Raw genomic sequence first — 25,881 nt, 5'->3', positions numbered from 1 at the left:
TTCCCCTATGTACAAGAATATAACTACTATAATACTGCCCCTATGTACAAGAATATAACTACTATAATACTGCTCCCTATGTACAAGAATATAACTACTATAATACTTCCCCTATGTACAAGAATATAACTACTATAATACTGCCCCTATGTACAAGAATATAACTACTATAATACTGCTTATGTATAAGAAAATGCATCTACAGGGGTAAAAGACTTTTTGCATGCACTTACTTACATAAATCTCATATTTCCCTGTTGACATTTTTAGGAAGTTGCCCTCCTCCCCTCCCCCATCAGCCTGCAGTGATACAAAGCCTTATATATAATGTTCCTGTTCTCCTGCCTCCTACATGACATGTGAGAATATAGCACCTACAGGAATTACATGGCTCTGTTAATTGCAGAGAAACTGGGGCTGATGGATGAGCTCCCTAAAGAGGTACACGGTACAGCAAACCAAATCCACAATGATTGATGGGGGAGGGGGTCCCATTCTACAATCCAAATGTAGTGAAGACGGCAATATCCAGTCAATAAGTTGAGTTCAGCACTTCCTTGTGGTTCCACCACAGTCAGCACCTCGCCCTCATACACCAGCCCCGGTCCCATGGGCAATGCACCTCCATTGTGCCGCCTGTCTACAGACCGCTATATGGCAGCATCAGTAATACCAGGGGACTGCAGTAATGTCTCATTATCCAGAGCTCGTGTAATTGGATAACGAGATGGTAAATTAATCTGCGGTTTTAGAAGAAAATGCATTTTATAAATGTGTCGACCTCAAAGCAGTGAGCGTTATTATCATGGGGAGCTATTATTTATAGTGGGGCTGAGGAGATTTGGGGGGAAAGACCCTCTAAGGTCGCGTGATGACACATGTGGGAAATGTGCATCCCTGCTCTCACATTCATCATCATCATCGGTCCTCTCCTGACAAGCTCTGTGCTACTGCGGACCCTCTGTGTTCACTGCATCCATGAAGACAGCACATCCCTTTCCTGAAGTACTCTGTGCTGCAGTGAGGTAACCATCAGTCTGTGACTAATAAGATGAGCACTCTTCTCCTGAAACACCTTGTGCTGCTGCTGTGCCTGCCTACTTTTTCCACTGCTAACTCTCACTTTTTCACCCTCCCACTTGCCTCAATCATAACCTTGCACTAACACTCCACTGTTGAGCTCACAGACCTTCTGAAATACTCTGTGCTGCTCTGTGTCCTCACACGTTCATCACTGGACTGGCCCTTTCACTTACATCTCTGTCCTCAGCAACGCAATCCCATGAGTAGCTAGGTCCCTGCTCCATACAACAGCAGCACACTGCTCCTCTGAAATACTCTGTACTGCTGGTATTAGCTCACACTTATCAATCATGCAACCACTACCAAGAATCAAACACTTACTAGACACCTTAAAGGAAATCTGTCACCAGATTTCGCCACCTAATCTGACAGTAGCATCATGTAGAGACTGAGACCCTGAACCAAGTGATGTGTCACTTACTGAGCTGTTTCCTGTAGCTTTGATAAAATCACCGTTTTATCAGCACATTATTACTAGAGGACTAATACATCTGCTGCCATGTAGTCCTCCATATTTATGCATTTATTTTACTCGCTATATAGCGCCATTAATTCTGCAGCGCTTTACAGACATCATCATCATCACTGTCCCCATTGGGGCTCACAATCTAAATTCTACATGAGGAATGTGAGAGGATATTCAGGAGCTCTGTGTAATCCCCTCCCCATCACTGATTGGCATCTTTTTGCCTATGCACAGTGTACACAGAAAGCAGCCAATCAGGTGTGGGCGGGGTTATACAGAGCTCAGCGTTCAGAGCACTGCTAGACCTGCCGCAGATAAAACAGTGATTTTATCAAAACTACAACAAGCAGCCCAGTAAGTGACACATCACTGGAATCAGGGTCTCACCCCCTACATCATGCTGCTCTCTGAGATAGCAAAAACTTGGTGACAGATTCCCTTTAGCACTTGTCTCAGTTCCTCTTGTCCTCGCTAACATCACAAGACTAGTGAGGACAAGCCCCTACACATGATCTGAATACTCAAACCCTGACATACTCTGTGCTGCTGGGGTTCTTGCCACAAGTACTCTCCTGAAATACTCTGTGCTGCTGGGGTTCTTGCCACAAGTACTCTCCTGAAATACTCTGTGCTGCTAATAGCAAACACTCATTCTGCATTATCCCATTTACCCTGACTTCTGCCCCACATCATGGCACGCTGTCCATCACATGCAGGTGCGTGGACAAGTCTGCCCCCCTCAAAATCTGGACCCCCTCCAGTTGCATTTAACAACTGATTTTCCGATCCACATTGCTGTCAGTCCGTGTGAGCATTCCTGCCGATATCCCGAGGATAAAGGCTAGTACGGACGCGATACCGGTCACAGCCGAGGGTCTGCAGGCGTCGTTCCATCTACACCAGGATTTCTGGGAGAGATGTTGAGCATTGCGGCCCACGGGCGCGTGTCTGCCCACATCGAATCTGGGAGTGTAATGTCCTCTGCTTCTACAGAGACAGGTTTCAGCCATAACCCCAGGAATCACTAAAAGGGCTGGAGATACCAAGTGACCAGCGGTCAGAAAGCCAATCCCAGCACCAGACCATTAGCCATTATTCCTGAGTGTCAGCGTTTACGCACAAATGTAGCATAGCAGAGCTAAATTTGTCATTCAACTTAAATATTGTATAACAACTCACATATAGCGTTCAGGTAATGCATGAAGTTTATCTGCAGTCCTATGTAAATCCAAAGAGAACACAATGACAAACTCAGCTCTCTGTGTCTGACATAAAGAGTATAAACTCAGCTCTGCTACATCATCAGAAACCATGTCTTTACTGGGTGCAATGGAAACGTATCTCTACTGAATGAGAAAGAAAGTCAGCATCTCCTGGATATAACTCAAACACGTCTCTCCTGCATCCGAAAGAGACTCGGCTCTGCTTCATCCAGAAGAAACTGGTCTCTGCCGCAACTGAAAAAAAAACCTCATCTCTGCTACATGATCCAAAACAAAACCTCATCTGTCAGCATTCTGAAAGAAACTCGGCTTTGCTGTATAAGCAAGGAACTCATCTCTGCTACATCTGAAACTCTGCACAGCTGCATCTGAAAGAAACTCGGCTCTGCTGCATCAGCAAGGAACTCATCTCTGCTTACTCCAAAAGAGACTGGTTTCTGCTGTAAATGGAAATAGAGCCCATATCTCTGCTGGATGCAAAGGGATCTGAATGAAACTTGTTTCTGCTGCACCTGAAACAAACTCGGATCTGCTACATCTGAAAGAAACTTGTCTCTGCTGCACCTGAAACAAACTCGGATCTGCTACATCTGAAAGAAACTTGTCTCTGCTGCACCTGAAACAAACTCGGATCTGCTACATCTGAAAGAAACTTGTCTCTGCTGCACCTGAAACAAACTCGGATCTGCTACATCTGAAAAAATCTTGGCTCTACTGCACCTGAAACAAATTCGGATCTGCTACATCTGAAACTTGGCTCTGCTGTACCTGAAACATTTTCAGATCTGCTACATCTGAAAGAAACTTGTCTCTGCTGTACCTGAAACAAATTCAGATCTGCTACATCTGAAAGAAACTTGGCCCTGCTGTGCCTGAAACAAACTCGGATCTGCTACATCTGAAGGAAACTTGGCCCTGCTGTGCCTAAAACAAACTGGGATCTACTACATCTGAAAGAAACGTGGCTCTGCTGTACCAGAAACAAACTCGGATCTGCTACATCTGAAACAAACTCGGATCTGCTACATCTGATCTTGTACATCAGCAATTAACTCGGCTCTGCTGCATGTGGAAGAAACACATCTCCGCTACATGTGAAAGACACACTTTAAGGCATCTGAAAGAAACTCGGCTCTGCTGCATCCAAAAGAAAATGTCTCGGCTATATCTGAAAAAAAAAACAACTCAGCTCTGCTGCGTCAGCATGGCATTCACCTTTGCAGTACCCAGCAGAACCTCAGCGCTGCTAAAACTGATAGAAATGTGCAGCAGCCAGAACAAACTTGTCTCTGCCATGTAGGACACACGCTCGGCTCTGCTACACACAGGCCGATCGTTTGGCACAGAGTACACAGAAGACGCCCTACACAATCGCCATGATGGCTGCACGTAGGGAACGGTTGGGCCAATATCTTGGGCTTGTGAAACGAGAGGCACAACAGAGCTCGCGCCTCCATGATGGCACTAGGACCCGGATACTGAGGGCCATAGGGATCTGGTGGGTCGCTGGCACTGTGCACGCGAGCACTGTAAGGGCAATTATATTGGGAGATTGCACATAATTGTGCAGGAGAAACAAGCGGGTAACACAAATCAGCAGCAATAAAATCTCTCTTCATTTACGTAAAGCTTTTAACCGATGAAACTGAACCCGGCAGCGTCGGGAAGAGCCGGATCCAGGTCCATTTCTGCTGACACGGCACTTTCCCTTGGCAGGCAGACTGAATGAAGCCTGGGGGTTAACCTATTTGTTGCCGGAGCAGATGCTAATCCAGTTCGATAATCTCTGCCAAATATTTACTGGAAAGATCCAAACCCAATTGCATCACACTCAATTCCCAGCCTCTCCAGAACCTTTTCAGACTTTAACAGCAAGCAGAGATCTTAAAAACGGCACCATACTTAAGGTATAGCATATGCCAATACTCCACGGGTATTATAGGTAACCTAAAGCTGATTTTCTTTTTTCTATAGAAATAGCCCCATCCGGCAGTATGTTGAGTCTGATATTGAAGCACAATAATATGCACAAGCCATGAACAAGACCGGTGCTATTATGTACAGCCTAAAAACAGCCAAACATTCCCAGGTAATCTCACCATAGATTAAGATAACTGGTAAGTTAGTGAACACATTCACCTCATGTCGGATCCGCTCTAGAACTAGTCACTTACTGGGCTGCTTGCTGTAGTTTTGATAAAATCAGTTTTATCTGCTGTAGATCTACTAGTTTTCTGAATGCTTAGAGTTGTATAAATCCATCTACACCTCTGATTGGCCGCTTTCGGACTATGCTGTGTACACAGAAATCTGCCAATCGGGTCCTAGAGCAATAAGGAAGACCTGGATAGAACAGGATGAAGATTATAGAGCACTGATGAAACCAAACATGGAAAGAGATAAAGGTCCTAGAGCCATGAGGAAAACCTGGATGGAACAGGATGAAGATTCTAACGCACTCATGAAACCATACATGGAAAGAGCTAAAGGTCCCAGAGCACCGAAGAAGATCTGGATGGAACAGGATGAAGGTTATAGAACATGGATGAAGCCACAGATGGAAATAGATAAAGGTCCCAGAGCACCGAAGATCTGGATAGAACAGGATGAAGGTTATAGAGAACTGATGAAGCCATACATGGAAAGAGCTAAAGATCCCAGAGCACCAAAGATCTGGATAGAACAGGATGAAGGTTATAGAACAGTGATGAAGCCATACATGGAAAGAGATAAAGGTCCCAGAGCACCGAAGATCTGCATGGAACAGGATGAAGGTTATACAGAACTGATGAAGCCATACATGGAAAGAGATAAAGATCCCAGAGCACCGAAGATCTGGATAGAACAGGATGAAGGTTATAGAACAGTGATGAAGCCATACATGGAAAGAGATAAAGGTCCCAGAGCACCGAAGATCTGGATAGAACAGGATGAAGGTTATAGAAAACTGATGAAGCCATACATGGAAAGAGATAAAGATCCCAAAGCACCGAAGATCTAGATAGAACAGGATGAAGGTTATAGAGAACTGATGAAGCCATACATGGAAAGAGATAAAGGTCCCAAAGCACCGAAGATCTGGATAGAACAGGATGAAGGTTATAGAGAACTGATGAAGCCATACATGGAAAGAGATAAAGGTCCCAAAGCACCGAAGATCTGGATAGAACAGGATGAAGGTTATAGATAACTGATGAAGCCATACATGGAAAGAAATAAAGGTCCTAGAGAATTGAAGAAGATCTGGATTGAACAGGATGAAGATTATAGAGAACTGATGTAACCATAAATGGAAAGAGATAAAGGTCCTAGAGCACTGAGGAAAACCTGGATGGAACAGGATGAAGATGCTAGTGCACTGATTAAATCAATCACGGAATCAGATAATTGAGAGTCCTAAATAACAAAATATGTCACAAAATAAGGTATGTAGAGCCTTGAACAAATGAAATAAGCCACAGAACATCTCCTAGCCTAATGCATCACCACTGGGACCAGAAAATCCATAGACAGGGCCTGGAACGCAAGTGCCCGGCTTTCAGCATGAAATCCAGTAACCTCTGAGCCCATTCACCGATGCACCACTGTCCACATCCGGGAATTTACAAGCTGCCCTAACCCTGCCTCTCCCCCGACTCCTGACCCCTTGGCGCCATTTCTCAGGCTGCTGACGTATTTGCAGTCACATTTACGCCTCGCCGGGAAATAATGACAAATGATATCACAGGTTTTATGCCAGAGGTTATTAAATAAGAATGGCGCAGGAACCTGGCACAGTGTTCTTTAGGGCAGCAGAGTTCATTTGCAGCCGCCTCTGCTGGCTGTAATCTGGTTATATAGCAAATGAGAAATCAATAGCGGAAAATTGGGGGACGTCAGAGTTTAATCCTGACAGATTGCGGGGGGAGTTCTGCGCCTGTTTTTCTATAATTAGTGCAGTATTTAACTCCAACTAGGTGTATTGGGGGCCACAGAGGTGGCAGGGGGTCCTATTTAACGCGCTGCAAATACAGCAGACGCTAACGCCCTAAATTCTAGTAATGCAAGGCGTAACGACACCATTCATGCTTCAATGCAAAATTATGATGAAAGTCCTGTTCCCCTCTCAGCCCATGAATTCCCTAATATTTGCCCCCCCCCCAAAAAATAAAAAAGTCTCTTATGTATTTGCTTAAGGACCATCCCTTTTAGGGTGCAGATGAGTATCTTATGCTGGACATCTCATTGACATGAGAAATGTATTGGAAGATCATTGGCCGATCCAGGGCACCTCACAGACCCCTTTCTTGGGATTGTGGAAGTCCAAGTTGTCAGACCCCATAGATCTACAAGACATCCTGTAAAATAAATAACCCCTTTTTCTGATGTGTATGACCACAACAGACATCAGATTGTCATCAGATAAATATCTCATGTGAAAGCTTTGCTTCTATCTGGGATAGCTGGGTAACAGCCAAATGTCATGGCATTCCACCACTGATCCATCAACAATTCCAACACTCCTTAAAGGCTTATTCTCATCTACAGAGATATTTTTGGATAGTGCGTGTAAAAACAAGCACTTTTGCAGTTTACTGCTAATTAATATTTGGAGCTGTTCTTGAGATATTAACTTTTTTCTTTTCTTTTGTTTACAGCTGGTTGCCTAGGAAACTGACCACTGGTGCCGTCCGGCTTATAAATGCCGTGCTGCGGGCGGCCGGGATTAGGATGGAACAGCGCGCTCCAGCTCCAGCACTGCTTACAATCTCAACAGAAAAGAGCTTGTAAGCACTGGACATGTTGTGCTGTCTAGCAGCAGTGGTCGGTCTCCAAGACAACGGTTACGTAAACAAAAGAAAACTGTGAAAATCTCAAAATGTAATATGCAATAAAATTTAAAAATTTCTTGTATTTACAAGCACTATCTGACAATAACCATCTACGAAGATGGGATTAACCCCTTTAATAAGGAAGTCCAGCTTTGGTGCAATTTGAGGCTGCTGGGCCTCAATGCAAAATCTGTGACAGACCGCTACCTACCATGTGCCATTTATAATCTTGGGGTCTCCATATTTGGCAGAGGAACTTCTGGACCCTATCTGGTCTCATAGGGAAGCTGAGAGGCACGGTCTATGTCTACAGGCCAAAGGACTCAATAGATCTGACCCCATCTTCGACTTTTATTCATTGAAATCCATAGTATGAGTCCAGTGGGCGGTCTTAATCAGTGATTGACAGCGTTCCCTGTAAGGCCTGTTTCACATGTCAGTGTCTCCGGTAAGTGTGGTGACAGTTTTCTCACGTACCGGAGACACTAACACATGTAGACCCATTCAAATGAATGGGTCTATGTACATGTTGGCGTGTTTTCACGGATCGTGTCCGTGGGCAAAACACGCTGACATGTCCGTTTTTGAGCGACAGCACGGATCACATGGACCCATACAAGTCAATGGGTCCGTGTAAATACGTACTGTAGCACACGGATGGCATCCGTGTGCCATCCATGTGTGTTTTAAAAGTCATAGGGTTAACATTGAAACAAATTGTTTCAATACACGGACACGGACAGCGTACGGACAGCACACGGATGGTACACATGGACACACGGATAGCACACAGATGCTACACGAATCTGAAAAATTGACACCTGGACCCGGATATCTCCAGTACAGGAAATATCAGGGCGTGTGAAATCGGCCTAAGATTGTGGATGCAGAGATAGCTGTCAATCACTAGTAGTAGGACCGCCCACTGGACTCCTATACAGACAAACACCAGGGATTTCAATGGATAAAACACAGTTTTTACTGAAAAATTTCCCACATAAATGTCTGTTTTATCCACTGACATCTGTAGTGTTGATTACATGAGTCCACTTTGTGACAATCCTCCCTCTATGACTGTGCACGGAGACAGCTGTCAATCACTACTAGGACCGCCCACTGGACTCCTGATACAAATACCAGGGACTTCAATAAATAAAGTACAGGTAATACTGAATCTTTTCAACAAAAATCTATATCATTCTGCTCAGCTTCTCCTCTATACTGTGCTGTCCACAGATCAGACTGCAAGTACAATATGAAAGGTTCCCTTGAAGGGGATTGTCCTGGAAGCGAAAAACATGGCTGCTCTCTTCCAAAGACTGTCATTCATGTCCATGCGTTACATCTGGTATGGAAGCCCAGCTTTACAAAAGCTTTGCAAAAAAGATCCTACAAGATGTCTTTAAAAAGAGAAAAAGTAGACAGCCCCTTTAAATTTTGGACTCATTAACCCCGGAGACACAGAATATACAAGCAGTAAAGAAATGAAGGCATAGTGACCGTTGCTATAGGGAAATCAGACTCTCAGCCCCACCAACACAGGAAGCGGTGAGAGGAATCAATGATCTACATCAGGCTGTCGGTATGAAACGGTGGAAAATAATCCCGAAGAACCACAGTCAGCCCCGGCCCCTCCGCGGCCAGGAGGAATGATTTATGGATGGAAAAACCTGATGACTGATATTTGGTTCAAGATAAGGAAAGAGAAAAGGTCTGCGCTTCATCCGGAGGATGCGGCCTAATGAAGATTCACTAATGTCCAGCAGATGACTAGTCTCCTGACCACCATGCAGCCTTCATCTACACATATCCATTTAATGATCAATTATCATGGCGATTCTGGAAATGATCGCTTTCATCAACGCTTCCTTTAGGGTTTTAAAGCGGACTACCTTGGTAATGTCGGGCTGGCTTTGTGCAGACCTCTGTGGGTCTCCATGGTGACAGACTACAAACAAACCATGTAGTCTGGTCCTGCAGTCACGTGTTAGTCCAATCACTCCACCATCTTCTGGTATCTTGTAGTGGAGTAACGCAGGACCAGACCACTCAGAATTCGTAATCTGTCACCTATGAAGACACATCGGTCAGCATAGGAGAAATACAGTGGGGGAAATACGTATTTCATCCACTGCCAAGTTTACAAGTTTTCCCACGTATACACCTCACCTGTGAGAATCTGACAATAAAAACCAGAAAATCATATTGTATCATTTTTCAATAATTAAACTGCATTTTATTGCATGAAATAAGTATTTGATCACCTACCAACCAACAGGAATCCTGGCTCTCACAGACCTGTTAGTTTTTCTTTAAGAAGCCCTCCTACTCTGCACTCATTACCTGTATTAATTGCATCTGTTTGAACTTGTTCTCTGCATAAAACACATCTGGCCACACACTCAATCACATTGCAACCTCTCCACCATGGTCAAAACCAAAGATCTGTCTAATGACACCATGGACAAAATTGTAGACCTCGGATGAGCTACAGGACAATAGACGAGAAGTTTGGTGAGAAGGCAACAACTGTTGGCACAATAATTAGAAAATAGAAGAAACTGGGGCTCCATGCAAGATCCTTCCACATGGGGTAAGGATGATTCTGAGAAATGTCAGGAATCAGCCGAGAGCTACAGGGGAGAACCTGATCAATAACCTGAAGAGAGCTGGGACCACAGTCTCAAACATTTCAGTTAGTAACACACTATGCCGTTATGGATTAAAATCCTGCAGGGCACGCAAGGTCCCCCTGCTCACGAGAGCACATGCCCGTTTGAAGTTCACCAACTTTGTGGCTGAGTCTTCCAGCATGTCAATGACCCGAAACACACAGCCAAGGCAGCTAAGGAGTAGCTCCGCGAGAAGCATTGCAAGGTCCTGGAGTGGCCTAGCCAGTCTCCAGACCTGAACCCAATAGAAAATGTTTGAGGGAGCTGAAACTCAATGTTGCCCAGTGACAGCCCCGAAACCTGAAAGCTCTGGAGAAGATCTGTATGGAGGAGGGGGCCAAAATCCCTGGTTCTGTTTTCCTATTGTATCAAATACTTATTTCATACAATAAAATACAATTTACCGTAATGATGTAAAAATCATATAATGTGATTCTGGATTTTCTTTTTAGATTCTGTTTCTCACAGTTTACCTACGATAAATATTACACACCTCTCCATTCTTTGTAGGTGGGAAAACTTGCAAAATCAGTAGTGTGTCAAATACTTATTTTCCCCACTTTATGTCCACTAGTTTGCACTGCAATCAGTAGGGACAACCCAATGTTCTCAGCTCTAGAGCAGATTATATTACAAAGCCTCATTAATATCCTATTAATGTAAGAATGTCTGGATCTTGCTGTGTTTAAAGAGCCTGTAATATGGATAATTCCTGTTATTACTGTGTCAATGAATAAAGTCAATTCTCTGAGGAACCGGTCCATTAAATTATGCGTCACCATGTTTGCCAGGAACGAGAGAAGGAGATGGAGGAATGAATTTGTGTGATATTTTACATCTGGCCCTTTAAAGGTTGTAAACGGAAATAAATACGTGAAATAGATCACTCTGTCTGTAATGACTCTATATAATATATGAGTTTCACTTTTTGCATTGAAGAACTGAAATAAATTAACTTTCTGATGGTATTCTAATTTAGTGAGAAGCACCTGTACATTAGCTCCAAGCCCTATAAACTGTAGAGTAACCGGGGTCCTGCGGCTCCTATTTACCATATCACATGAGCAGCTTTCCCTATAGAGGTCTATGGTGGTCTGTCTGTGGCACGTATGGGAAGACCCAAGTAAGTCGCACTCTCTTCCATATATAACTCTATGGACGTTAATAGGGACAGCAGCTGTCATCAGTTGACAAACAGAATTAATGGGAAATCTGTTCTCCCCATAGGTAATGGCCCCAGAGATCGTGCTTGCACCCAGCAGGGATTTCTGGAAAGGCAGTAAGACATAATGAAGTAAATAAGTAGTTAATGTACAGTATATCACTATCACGTATGAAGGTGTGGTGTATGCCATTCCTAAAGACATGTCTGCCACTACTTGTATTCAGAAGCATCCCATGATCATATCTTAATGATCTTTGTCATTAGCACCTCACTAGCATGGTCTCCCCATGGTCTAAAGGAGCTTCAAGAAGATTAATCATTTTTGTTGCATTAAAGTAGACCCATCACTTACACACAAGGAACGCGGCCATTTTCCAGGCTGTACCCGAATACAAAGGAACAATATCCCTGGATCTAAAGATGACACAGAGACTGCGTTCTATTAATTCGGCCGTGATACATCATAAGGAACCCATTAGTTGCTTCTAGAATCATAGTCGACGCCAACATAACATGCAGCGCCACTTCTGATATTTATCTCACAGACTTCCAAGCACAGAATATGACATTTTGGTAAGATTTTCTGCTGCCTGTAGGAACCCATTGAATGACAGCTGCCTTATTTTTCCAAATGACTAATGTCTCAATATTTATTTGCTGGTGGACCAAAATGTGGTCACTGAACAGAATGGACACAATGGGCACCCCGACAAGGTTCACTGTCCCATTGGTGGCAACTGATGGGGGCTCTTAGTGGAATGATCCCCACCTCCCACCTCATGATTGGAATGTACCCTTCAATATGTAAAAGGGAAGGGTCCAGAACAGAAGATGGAGACCACATCATGGAGCACAAAGCTCAGGACTTATTACCGTAATTTCAGCTAAAGCTTGTTACCTTATGCACGTAGGTGACAATTTACAATGACATTTCGGCATTTCTTGAGTATCCTGCTGCTACAGACAATAAAGAAAATCTTTGTACCTTACTTCATAATAGAAACATGAATATTTGTTTCATCAATGAACCGCGACACTCTTTATCAAGTAGGCATTCTGGCCTTTTGTAGAGAAGAAGAGGCTACAGAGAAAAAAGATCAAAAGTAGAACTTTCTTTGAGATAGATTCCATCACCATATGTTTCCACCACCATAAGTCCCTATCTATATTTGCCCTCAGAGATGTAGCATGAAGCTCCTGAGACTCAGTGCAAAAGCTCCAGTGTCCCCACCTACCATAGATCTATAATAAGGGCTTGTCCTTAAGTAACAGAACAGCCTTGCAGCCCCTCAGGCACAAGGTTTTAGGTGGTACTGCTACCTCTGCACCACTTCTAGCTATACTCCTTTTTAATCCTTGCTGCAGAGTGACCCTCATTGCTTATTTTCGTTTTTTTAATTAAGATGCTAGACAAGAGGCATGGGTCCAACCTAAGCTGAGTCACCCAACTTCACTAGCTCCGTTATCCACAGATGCTATTACTTTGGTATACATGGCCTTTGTTTCAATGTTTTTGCTTGAGGATTTAAAGACTTTTTGGCTGAAAGTTCATACTGAAATTGAGAAAGTCAGCATTAGCTACAATATCCCTACCGCTAGCCCATCAACATTAGCTTTGAGATGAGGAAATCCTCAATCTAAAGATTCTTAAGGTAGAGTTAGGACCCATTTGATCTAGTGATCAGTGGCAGTCCTATCTTCCACCTTAAGCCCCTCATACTAGATAGCCGTTGAACATACAATGGTTTGGCCCATCATTTCTGTGTTCGCTATGAGAGAGCCGCTGAACGACATCTCTGCTGGTGACTTATCAGGGAGGACAAAAGGATCCTCAGTCCGAAATTAGACAAAGCCATAGCCTTATCTCCCCTTGCCATCATCTATCAGGAGCCACCATACACATAATACCGTCCGCCGAACCTAATGATAGATATCGATAGGTTAGTGTATGGGAACTTTTACCGATTGAAGCCTCTGGAGATACCCATGTCTATCCAAGGGCCAAAAAATGTTTCGCCACTATGGACCTATAGATACGGTAATCGTCATGGTTCCTGATTTTTTGTTAAATTGCCTTATTCTACACTTTCCATTTTCACAATATTTTACCAGAATTAAGTAAAAAGAAATATTAAAAATAATGTCTAGGTCAACAGTTCTCTTTGTTCTTCACTGAATAATTCCAAGCTTATGTCTAGGAGAGAGGCAGGAAATCGCACCTTCCTGAGCTGTTTCACACCACCTGAGGCTCTGCCATGAACTCCATTGATTAGTGCTTGTGAATTAGGGTCTAATGTAGCGTTCTGTTCTATGAAAACCCCACCAGGTAAAGCTGATCTTCAGCTAAAGAGATCCCCTAGGGAGATGAATGTTGTGGTCATTCCAAGCCAAGGAATGTTCCATCATGTACTGTTTGATGGACAGGGAGACGGCTAAGGCTCCACATGATTCCCTGGGAGGACAGATGCTGAATGTATTCTCTACACTAGATGTCTTCAGCTTTCTCGACACACATGAGATCCAGCTGTGACGTTGTGGATGTTTTCAATGGAACGTTCCCCCCTTTTGTGTCTACAAATTGTGGGATGGACCAAATTCACAGACGATATTGCCTCCTACTCTCTCTCTACTGCTCAGGAGTCTAATGAAAACCTTAGGATTAAGTCAAAGCATGAAGCAACTATTGTATGGTCCATTGTGATAGAAGAAACGTTACATGAGGAGTGGACGTCTTAAGATGTTGCAGGCAGAGGATTTCTGAAGAAAACAGGCAAGGATTTCGGACTGTAAGAATGGACAAAGCATTGTGCTATCCAACTTGAGGAAGACATTGTTGGGTGTGGTAGCCAAGATGCAAATAGATGATAGATAAGGAATGAAACTTACATTGGAAGGTAAAAAAAAATCTATAGTTTACCTCAAAAATCAGAAACTTAATATTTCTAGCTATGTAGGATAATGGAAAAACTCAATGGGGGCTCAATACTAAATAACGGAAGAAGAGCAACCTACATACCATCACAGAGTTGGTTAAATCTGCCAATAAAAAAAACCTGACTTGAACATTAGCTAAGACAGACTTATGGGCAGACACATATCCGGAGGTAGATATCTAATGGAAGACAAAGATCAGAGAACCTCAAGGACAACATACGAAATCTGAGTGATCACCTAAGGTTCAAAGCTATGAACAATGCAAAGGAATCCCAACCTCCCTTCAGTTATTAACTCCCATTATAGGTTACATTCATGTACTACTTCTTCTACTACGAGGACACCTGACCATCAGTGGTCACTGGTCTGATCCTCAAGGTTCCAACATACATAATAAACAAGGGAATATGAGTATGTTTAGGTTGGAAATATAAAGTAGCAAGGAAATAGAAGATAATGCCCCCCTTTTTATACACGTTATGAGTTCAGTACCCCAATTTGGTATCTAGTAATATAAAAGGCTTCATGGAGGACACCATGAGCCAACATTGTTCCCTGGTACATTAGGCTTTTATAGAACCTGTGAACCTGGACAGGCTCCAATAACTATAGACTATAAGGTTTATGGAGATATGGGCTGGGCAGGAATCTACAGGACCTCACACAACCTGATCTTGTCATGGACTGAACCCCAGTTTCCACAGGTTTAGATCTGTTCTGGTGTTAAGTATGAACATCTGGTGCCAAATGTTTCTACAGGTTTTTTATACCAGAGAATAGGACACCCTATATCTCAAGACTTTCTTGAAACATGACAGGCCCCATGACTTCAATACAGACCCCAAAATTTGGTAGCCAGATTTCCTAGGATATTGTGAAAAGCCCTGTGGTCCAATACACTCTAAAAATCAGACATCACTCTTAGAAGACCGCTCATACATCTAGCATCCAGACTTAGATCACTGCTGCATCTACCACTTATGTGCCAATAGAGTTGTACCCCAATTTTGCTAGCCATATATTTTCTTCCCTTTCATAATCATCTTATAATTGAGGGTTTCAACTTTAAAGCCAAAGTCACATAGGTCTGTGATTGTTACTGTACCCCACTATTGAACTGGCTTTCCTATTTGACATACTCTCTGAATTAGTAAGTTTACACCAATTAATCTCCATTAAATATACCCTTGCTGTGCGTTCCCCACTGTTGTACTGGACTCCTGTTATCTTTTCTGTGTGCTACCCAATGATGTACTGGACCCCTGTGCCACATCCTATGTGTACCTCATTGAAGTAATAGACCCCTGTACCCCTTACTGTGTGTTCCACAAAGATGTACTAGACCTCTGTGCCCCTTGCTGTGTGTGTTCCCCATTGATGTATTGTCCTCTGTGCCACTTGCTATGTGCACCCAACTGACGTTCTGGACCCCTGTGTCCCCTACTTGTTGTTCTCCAATGATGTACTGGACCCCTGTGCCCCTGGCTGGGTGTTTTTCAAAGATGTATCAAGCTCCTGTGCCCTTTACAGTGTACATTACTGATGTTTTGGACCCTTGTGTATACCCCACTGATGTATTGGACCCCTGTGCCCCTTACTGTGTGTTACCCACTTTTGTACTGAACCCCTGTGTCCCTTACTGTGCTTTCCCTGCTGATGTACTGGACCTCAGGTTGTGCCCCTGGCTATGTGTACCCCAATGATGCATAGGACCCCTGTACCCTTGGCTGTGTGTTCCCCATTAATGTATTGGACTCCTGCCCCCTGGCTGTGTGTCCCTCATTAATGTATTGGACTCCTGCACCCCTGGCTGTGTGTACCCCAGTAATGTACTGGACCCAGTGCCCCCGGCTGTGTGTACCCCAGTAATGTACTGGACCCAGTGCCCCTGGCCGTGTGTACCCCAGTAATGTAGTGGACCCAGTGCCCCTGGCCGTGTGTACCCTAGTAATGTAGTGGACCCAGTGCCCCCGGCTGTCTGTACCCCTTTAATTAGTGGACCCAGTGCCCCCGGCTGTGTGTGCCCCAGTAATGTAGTGGACCCAGTGCCCCCAGCTGTGTGTACCCCAGTAATGTAGTGGACCCAGTGCCCCCAGCTGTGTGTACCCCAGTAATGTAGTGGACCCAGTGCCTATGGCTGTGTGTACCCCAGTAATGTAGTGGACCCAGTGCCCCTGGCTGTGTGTACCCCAGTAATGATATGTAGTGGATTCAGTGTCCCCGGCTGTGTGTACCCCAGTAATGTAGTGGACCCAGTGCCCCTGGCTGTGTGTACCCCAGTAATGTGGTGGACCCAGTGCCCCTGGCTGTGTGTACCCCAGTAATGTAGTGGACCCAGTGCCCCTGGCTGTGTGTTCCCCAGTAATGTAGTGGGCTCAGTGCCCCTGGCTGTGTGTACCCCAGTAATGTAGTGGACCCCGTACCCCTGGCTGTGTGTACCCCAGTAATGTAGTGGACCCCGTGCCCCTGGCTGTGTGTACCCCAGTAATGTAGTGGACCCAGTGCCCCCTGGCTTTGTGTACCCAATTAACGTAGTGGACCCAGTGCCCCCGGCTGTGTGTGCCCCAGTAATGTAGTGGACCCAGTGCCCCCAGCTGTGTGTACTCCAGTAATGTAGTGGACCCAGTGCCCCCAGCTGTGTGTACCCCAGTAATGTAGTGGACCCAGTGCCTATGGCTGTGTGTACCCCAGTAATGTAGTGGACCCAGTGCCCCTGGCTGTGTGTACCCCAGTAATGATATGTAGTGGATTCAGTGTCCCCGGCTGTGTGTACCCCAGTAATGTAGTGGACCCAGTGCCTCTGGCTGTGTGTACCCCAGTAATGTGGTGGACCCAGTGCCCCTGGCTGTGTGTACCCCAGTAATGTAGTGGACCCAGTGCCCCTGGCTGTGTGTTGCCCAGTAATGTAGTGGACTCAGTGCCCCTGGCTGTGTGTACCCCAGTAATGTAGTGGACCCCGTGCCCCTGGCTGTGTGTACCCCAGTAATGTAGTGGACCCCGTGCCCTTGGCTGTGTGTACCCCAGTAATGTAGTGGACCCCGTGCCCCTGACTGTGTGTACCCCAGTAATGTATTGGGCTCCGGCCTCCTGGCTGTGTGTACCCCAGTAATGTAGTGGCCCCGGTGCCTCTGGATGTGTGTACCCCGATAATGTATTGGGCTCCGGCCTCCTGGCTGTGTGTACCCCAGTAATATAGTGGACCCAGTGCCCCTGGCTGTGTGTACCCCAGTAATGTAGTGGACCCAGTGCCCCTGGCTGGCTGTACCCCAGTAATGTATTGGGCTACCGGCCTCCCGGCTGTGTGTACCCCAGTAATGTATTGGGCTCCGGCCTCCCGGCTGTGTGTACCCCAGTAATGTATTGGGCTCCGGCCTCCCGGTTGTGTGTACCCCAGTAATGTATTGGGCTCCGGCCTCCCGGCTGTGTGTACCCCAGTAATGTAGTGGCCCCCGTGCCCCCGGCTGTGTGTACCCCAGTAATGTAGTGGCCCCCGTGCCCCTGGCTATGTGTACCCCAGTAATGTATTGGGCTCCGGCCTCCCGGCTGTGTGTACCCCAGTAATGTAGTGGCCCCCGTGCCCCTGGCTATGTGTACCCCAGTAATGTATTGGGCTCCGGCCTCCCGGCTGTGTGTACCCCAGTAATGTAGTGGCTCCCGTGCCCCTGGCTGTGTGTACCCCAGTAATATAGTGGACCCCGTGCCCCTGGCTGTGTGTACCCCAGTAATGTAGTGGACCCAGTGCCCCTGGCTGGCTGTACCCCAGTAATGTATTGGGCTACCGGCCTCCCGGCTGTGTGTACCCCAGTAATGTATTGGGCTCCGGCCTCCCGGCTGTGTGTACCCCAGTAATGTATTGGGCTCCGGCCTCCCGGTTGTGTGTACCCCAGTAATATAGTGGACCCCGTGCCCCTGGCTGTGTGTACCCCAGTAATGTAGTGGACCCAGTGCCCCTGGCTGTGTGTACCCCAGTAATGTAGTGGACCCAGTGCCCCTGGCTGTGTGTACCCCAGTAATGTAGTGGGCCCAGTGCCCCTGGCTGTGTGTACCCCAGTAATGTAGTGGACCCAGTGCCCCTGGCTATGTGTACCCCAGTAATGTAGTGGGCCCAGTGCCCCCGGCTGTGTGTACCCCAGTAATGTAGTGGACCCAGTGCCCCTGGCTGTGTGTACCCCAGTAATGTAGTGGACCCAGTGCCCCCAGCTGTGTGTACCCCAGTAATGTAGTGGCCCCCGTGCCCCTGGCTGTGTGTACCCCAGTAATGTATTGGGCTCCGGCCTCCCGGCTGTGTGTACCCCAGTAATGTAGTGGACCCCGTGCCCCTGGCTGTGTGTACCCCAGTAATGTAGTGGACCCAGTGCCCCTGGCTGTGTGTACCCCAGTAATGTAGTGGCCCCCGTGCCCCCGGCTGTGTGTACCCCAGTAATGTAGTGGCCCCCGTGCCCCCGGCTGTGTGTACCCCAGTAATGTAGTGGCCCCCGTGCCCCTGGCTATGTGTACCCCAGTAATGTATTGGGCTCCGGCCTCCCGGCTGTGTGTACCCCAGTAATGTAGTGGCCCCCGTGCCCCTGGCTATGTGTACCCCAGTAATGTATTGGGCTCCGGCCTCCCGGCTGTGTGTACCCCAGTAATGTAGTGGCTCCCGTGCCCCTGGCTATGTGTACCCCAGTAATGTATTGGGCTCCGGCCTCCCGGCTGTGTGTACCCCAGTAATGTAGTGGCTCCCGTGCCCCTGGCTATGTGTACCCCAGTAATGTATTGGGCTCCGGCCTCCCGGCTGTGTGTACCCCAGTAATGTAGTGGCTCCCGTGCCCCTGGCTGTGTGTACCCCAGTAATGTATTGGGCTCCGGCCTCCCGGCTGTGTGTACCCCAGTAATGTAGTGGCCCCCGTGCCCCCGGCTGTGTGTACCCCAGTAATGTAGTGGCCCCCGTGCCCCTGGCTATGTGTACCCCAGTAATGTATTGGGCTCCGGCCTCCCGGCTGTGTGTACCCCAGTAATGTAGTGGCCACCGTGCCCCTGGCTATGTGTACCCCAGTAATGTATTGGGCTCCGGCCTCCCGGCTGTGTGTACCCCAGTAATGTAGTGGCTCCCGTGCCCCTGGCTATGTGTACCCCAGTAATGTATTGGGCTCCGGCCTCCCGGCTGTGTGTACCCCAGTAATGTAGTGGCTCCCGTGCCCCTGGCTATGTGTACCCCAGTAATGTATTGGGCTCCGGCCTCCCGGCTGTGTGTACCCCAGTAATGTAGTGGCTCCCGTGCCCCTGGCTGTGTGTACCCCAGTAATGTATTGGGCTCCGGCCTCCCGGCTGTGTGTACCCCAGTAATGTAGTGGCCCCCGTGCCCCCGGCTGTGTGTACCCCAGTAATGTAGTGGCCCCCGTGCCCCTGGCTATGTGTACCCCAGTAATGTATTGGGCTCCGGCCTCCCGGCTGTGTGTACCCCAGTAATGTAGTGGCTCCCGTGCCCCTGGACATGTGTACCCCAGTAATGTAGTGGCCCCCGTGCCCCTGGCTATGTGTACCCCAGTAATGTATTGGGCTCCGGCCTCCTGGCTGTGTGTACCCCAGTAATGTAGTGGCTCCCGTGCCCCTGGCTATGTGTACCCCAGTAATGTATTGGGCTCCGGCCTCCCGGCTGTGTGTACCCCAGTAATGTAGTGGCTCCCGTGCCCCTGGCTATGTGTACCCCAGTAATGTAGTGGCCCCCGTGCCCCTGGCTATGTGTACCCCAGTAATGTATTGGGCTCCGGCCTCCCGGCTGTGTGTACCCCAGTAATGTAGTGGCTCCCGTGCCCCTGGCTATGTGTACCCCAGTAATGTAGTGGCCCCCGTGCCCCTGGCTATGTGTACCCCAGTAATGTATTGGGCTCCGGCCTCCTGGCTGTGTGTACCCCAGTAATGTAGTGGCTCCCGTGCCCCTGGCTATGTGTACCCCAGTAATGTATTGGGCTCCGGCCTCCCGGCTGTGTGTACCCCAGTAATGTAGTGGCCCCCGGATGGGTACTCACACATAGGCATGGTATATGAAGGTCCAGCCCCGGGGTCTCTCCAGCACATTGTACAGGAAATTCTGCAGCTTGCGGTAGAAGGCGTTGCGTTTCGGGGGCTTCCCGGTCCCGGGCACTGCTGAGCGGCTCTTGCTGCTGAGGATGCTGCTCCTCTTCGTGTTGTAGTCGGAGCCATCTATCAGCAGAGCTCCGTCCCTGCTGCTCTCCGGGGCCCCCGGGTCCAGACCCACGAAGCCCACCTTTAGCTTCTTCTCGCCGGTAGGGCCGGGGTAGACCCCCCCATTGCGGGATTTCTGCACCATGGTCAATGAATAGGACCTGGGGGGTCTCACCGGGGCTCCATGCTGAATGGGGGGCAGACCGAGGGGGTCTCTCCAGTTGAGGGGCTCATATCCCTGGTATATGGGGGAGATGGGGGTTAGGATCTATGCAGCTGCCGATCGCTCAGTGATGAACACGGAATCTCCGCAATCCGGCTCCTCCTACACGGGCGGCCCCTCACCTCCCTGATTAACCCCTTGTGCCGGCTCCAGTGCAGACTGCACACCACAGCCAGGGCTGCGTTATTTATTACTACAGGGAGGAGCCTCTCAGTCATGGAACCCCACCCAGTGCCTGAAGCACACTGCTAGGGTCACAACCAGAGCTGCAACTGCTGCAGAACCTCCCTAACTGCAAGCTGCCAATCATCTCCTATACCTGCATACTATCAATCATCCCCTGTAGCTGTCAATCATATCCTATATCTGCAAGCTGCAAATCATCCCATAAATCTGCTAGCTGGCCAACATCTCATGTCAGCAAACTGTCAATCATCCAGTATACCGGCAAGCTGTCAATCATCTGAAACTCTCAGCCATCCGCAGTGTCAATTATATCTACAGGCTGTCAATCATCTCCTGGGACTGCCAGCTGTCAATCACCCCCTATAATTCATGTTCTGTAGATGGAAGCTGTCCGTCACCCCCCATTGCGGCTAGCTGTCCATCACCCACCATTGATGCTAGCTGTCCATCACTTCCTATTGATCCTAGCTGTCCATCACCCCCCATTCCTGCTAGCTGTCCATCACCCCCCATTCCTGCTAGCTGTCCATCACCCCCCATTGCTTCTAGCGGTGCATCACCCCCCATTACTGCTAGCTGTCCATCACCCCCCATTACTGCTAGCTGTCCATCACCTCCCATTACTGCTAGCTCTCCATCACCCCCCATTGTTGCTAGCTGTCCCTCACCCCCCATTGCTGCTAGCTGTCCATCACCCCCCATTGATGCTAGCTGTCCACCACCCCCCATTGATGCTAGCTGTCCCTCACCCCCCATTGATGCTAGCTGTCCATCACCTATTGATCCTAGCTGTCCATCACCCACCATTCCTGCTAGCTGTCCATCACCCCCCATTACTGCTAGCTGTCCATCACCTCCCATTAATGCTAGCTGTCCATCACCCCCCATTACTGCTAGCTGTCCATCACCCCCCATTGTTGCTAACTGTCCATCACCCCCATTAATGCTAGCTGTCCATCACCCCCCATTGTTGCTAGCTGTCCATCAACCCCCATTGCTGCTAGCTGTCCATCACCCCCCATTGATGCTAGCTGTCCATCACCCCCCATTGATGCTAGCTGTCCATCACCCCCCATTGATGCTAGCTGTCCATCACCTCCTATTGATCCTAGCTGTCCATCACCCACCATTCCTGCTAGCTGTCCATCACCCCCCATTACTGCTAGCTGTCCATCACCTCCCATTAATGCTAGCTGTCCATCACCCCCCATTACTGCTAGCTGTCCATCACCCCCCATTGTTGCTAACTGTCCATCACCCCCATTAATGCTAGCTGTCCATCACCCCCCATTGTTGCTAGCTGTCCATCACCCCCCATTGCTGCTAGCTGTCCATCACCCCCCATTGATGCTAGCTGTCCATCACCCCCCATTGATGCTAGCTGTCCCTCACCCCCCATTCCTGCTAGCTGTCCATCACCCCCCATTCCTGCTAGCTGTCCATCACCCCCCATTACTGCTAGCTGTCCATCACCTCCCATTACTGCTAGCTCTCCATCACCCCCCATTGTTGCTAGCTGTCCCTCACCCCCCATTGCTGCTAGCTGTCCCTCACCCCCCATTGCTGCTAGCTGTCCATCACCTCCTATTGATCCTAGCTGTCCATCACCCACCATTCCTGCTAGCTGTCCATCACCCCCCATTAATGCTAGCTCTCCATCACCCCCCATTGTTGCTAGCTGTCCCTCACCCCCCATTGCTGCTAGCTGTCCATCACCCCCCATTGATGCTAGCTGTCCATCACCCCCCATTGATGCTAGCTGTCCCTCACCCCCCATTGATGCTAGCTGTCCATCACCTCCTATTGATCCTAGCTGTCCATCACCCACCATTCCTGCTAGCTGTCCATCACCCCCCATTACTGCTAGCTGTCCATCACCTCCCATTAATGCTAGCTGTCCATCACCCCCCATTACTGCTAGCTGTCCATCACCCCCCATTGTTGCTAACTGTCCATCACCCCCATTAATGCTAGCTGTCCATCACCCCCCATTGTTGCTAGCTGTCCATCAACCACCATTGCTGCTAGCTGTCCATCACCCCCCATTGATGCTAGCTGTCCCTCACCCCCCATTGATGCTAGCTGTCCATCACCTCCTATTGATCCTAGCTGTCCATCACCCACCATTCCTGCTAGCTGTCCATCACCCCCCATTACTGCTAGCTGTCCATCACCTCCCATTAATGCTAGCTGTCCATCACCCCCCATTACTGCTAGCTGTCCAACACCCCCCATTGTTGCTAACTGTCCATCACCCCCATTAATGCTAGCTGTCCATCACCCCCCATTGTTGCTAGCTGTCCATCACCCCCCATTGCTGCTAGCTGTCCATCACCCCCCATTGATGCTAGCTGTCCATCACCCCCCATTGATGCTAGCTGTCCCTCACCCCCCATTGATGCTAGCTGTCCATCACCTCCTATTGATCCTAGCTGTCCATCACCCCCCATTCCTGCTAGCTGTCCATCACCCCCCATTACTGCTAGCTGTCCATCACCTCCCATTACTGCTAGCTGTCCATCACCCCCCATTGTTGCTAACTGTCCATCACCCCCATTAATGCTAGCTGTCCATCACCCCCCATTGTTGCTAGCTGTCCATCACCCCCCATTGCTGCTAGCTGTCCATCACCCCCCATTGATGCTAGCTGTCCCTCACCCCCCATTGATGCTAGCTGTCCATCACCCCCCATTGATGCTAGCTGTCCCTCACCCCCCCATTAATGCTAGCTGTCCATCACCTCCCATTGTTGCTAGCTGTCCATCACCTCCCATTAATGCTAGCTGTCCATCACCCCCATTAATGCTAGCTGTCCATCACCCCCCATTACTGCTAGCTGTCCATCACCTCCCATTACTGCTAGCTGTCCATCACCCCCCATTGTTGCTAACTGTCCATCACCCCCATTAATGCTAGCTGTCCATCACCCCCCATTGTTGCTAGCTGTCCATCACCCCCCATTGATGCTAGCTGTCCATCACCCCCCATTGTTGCTAGCTGTCCATCACCCCCCATTGCTGCTAGCTGTCCATCACCCCCCATTGATGCTAGCTGTCCATCACCCCCCATTGATGCTAGCTGTCCCTCACCCCCCATTGATGCTAGCTGTCCCTCACCCCCCATTGATGCTAGCTGTCCATCACCTCCTATTGATCCTAGCTGTCCATCACCCCCCATTCCTGCTAGCTGTCCATCACCCCCCATTCCTGCTAGCTGTCCATCACCCCCCATTACTGCTAGCTGTCCATCACCCCCCATTAATGCTAGCTGTCCATCACCCCCCATTACTGCTAGCTGTCCATCACCTCCCATTACTGCTAGCTGTCCATCACCCCCCATTGTTGCTAACTGTCCATCACCCCCATTAATGCTAGCTGTCCATCACCCCCCATTGTTGCTAGCTGTCAATCAACCCCCATTGCTGCTAGCTGTCCATCACCCCCCATTGATGCTAGCTGTCCATCACCCCCCATTGATGCTAGCTGTCCCTCACCCCCCATTGATGCTAGCTGTCCATCACCTCCTATTGATCCTAGCTGTCCATCACCCACCATTCCTGCTAGCTGTCCATCACCCCCCATTACTGCTAGCTGTCCATCACCTCCCATTAATGCTAGCTGTCCATCACCCCCCATTACTGCTAGCTGTCCATCACCCCCCATTGTTGCTAACTGTCCATCACCCCCATTAATGCTAGCTGTCCATCACCCCCCATTGTTGCTAGCTGTCCATCACCCCCCATTGCTGCTAGCTGTCCATCACCCCCCATTGATGCTAGCTGTCCATCACCCCCCATTGATGCTAGCTGTCCCTCACCCCCCATTGATGCTAGCTGTCCATCACCTCCTATTGATCCTAGCTGTCCATCACCCCCCATTCCTGCTAGCTGTCCATCACCCCCCATTACTGCTAGCTGTCCATCACCTCCCATTACTGCTAGCTGTCCATCACCCCCCATTGTTGCTAACTGTCCATCACCCCCATTAATGCTAGCTGTCCATCACCCCCCATTGTTGCTAGCTGTCCATCACCCCCCATTGCTGCTAGCTGTCCATCACCCCCCATTGATGCTAGCTGTCCATCACCCCCCATTGATGCTAGCTGTCCCTCACCCCCCATTGATGCTAGCTGTCCATCACCCCCCATTGATGCTAGCTGTCCCTCACCCCCCATTAATGCTAGCTGTCCATCACCTCCCATTGTTGCTAGCTGTCCATCACCTCCCATTAATGCTAGCTGTCCATCACCCCCCATTACTGCTAGCTGTCCATCACCCCCCATTGATGCTAGCTGTCCATCACCCCCCATTGATGCTAGCTGTCCCTCACCCCCCATTGATGCTAGCTGTCCCTCACCCCCCATTGATGCTAGCTGTCCATCACCTCCTATTGATCCTAGCTGTCCATCACCCCCCATTCCTGCTAGCTGTCCATCACCCCCCATTCCTGCTAGCTGTCCATCACCTCCCATTAATGCTAGCTGTCCATCACCCCCCATTACTGCTAGCTGTCCATCACCCCCCATTGTTGCTAACTGTCCATCACCCCCATTAATGCTAGCTGTCCATCACCCCCCATTGTTGCTAGCTGTCCATCACCCCCCATTGCTGCTAGCTGTCCATCACCCCCCATTGATGCTAGCTGTCCATCACCCCCCATTGATGCTAGCTGTCCCTCACCCCCATTGATGCTAGCTGTCCATCACCTCCTATTGATCCTAGCTGTCCATCACCCCCCATTCCTGCTAGCTGTCCATCACCCCCCATTACTGCTAGCTGTCCATCACCTCCCATTACTGCTAGCTGTCCATCACCCCCCATTGTTGCTAACTGTCCATCACCCCCATTAATGCTAGCTGTCCATCACCCCCCATTGTTGCTAGCTGTCCATCACCCCCCATTGCTGCTAGCTGTCCATCACCCCCCATTGATGCTAGCTGTCCATCACCCCCATT

At 48.6% G+C, this 25,881-nt stretch overlaps 1 protein-coding gene across 20 annotated transcripts in view; it reads right to left on the bottom strand.

The window, feature by feature from the left end:
• The window catches only part of KCNQ2 (potassium voltage-gated channel subfamily Q member 2), a 123,951-nt gene that overhangs the window by 95,168 nt on the left and 2,902 nt on the right, over positions 1 to 25,881 (bottom strand). For 9 of the 20 annotated variants that reach the window (XM_073580889.1, XM_073580880.1, XM_073580890.1 and 6 more), the window contains exon 1: positions 20,363 to 20,902. The exons of 1 other annotated variant lie outside the window; for it this stretch is intronic. In XM_073580889.1, the coding sequence (XP_073436990.1) occupies positions 20,363 to 20,664 (302 nt within the window). In that variant the 5' untranslated portion in view covers positions 20,665 to 20,902. Of the gene's footprint in view, positions 1 to 20,362; positions 20,910 to 25,881 lie in introns of those variants that run through there. 10 more of the 20 variants (XM_073580879.1, XM_073580881.1, XM_073580883.1 and 7 more) reach the window with 3 other exon arrangements.

This window comes from Dendrobates tinctorius, unplaced genomic scaffold (genome assembly GCF_039654945.1).
Source record: "Dendrobates tinctorius isolate UK_male_01 unplaced genomic scaffold, ASM3965494v1 ptg000065l, whole genome shotgun sequence".
Taxonomy (NCBI): domain Eukaryota; kingdom Metazoa; phylum Chordata; class Amphibia; order Anura; family Dendrobatidae; genus Dendrobates; species Dendrobates tinctorius.
The sequence above is the reverse complement of the archived record's forward strand: the minus strand, read 5'-3'. Positions and strand labels throughout refer to the sequence as shown.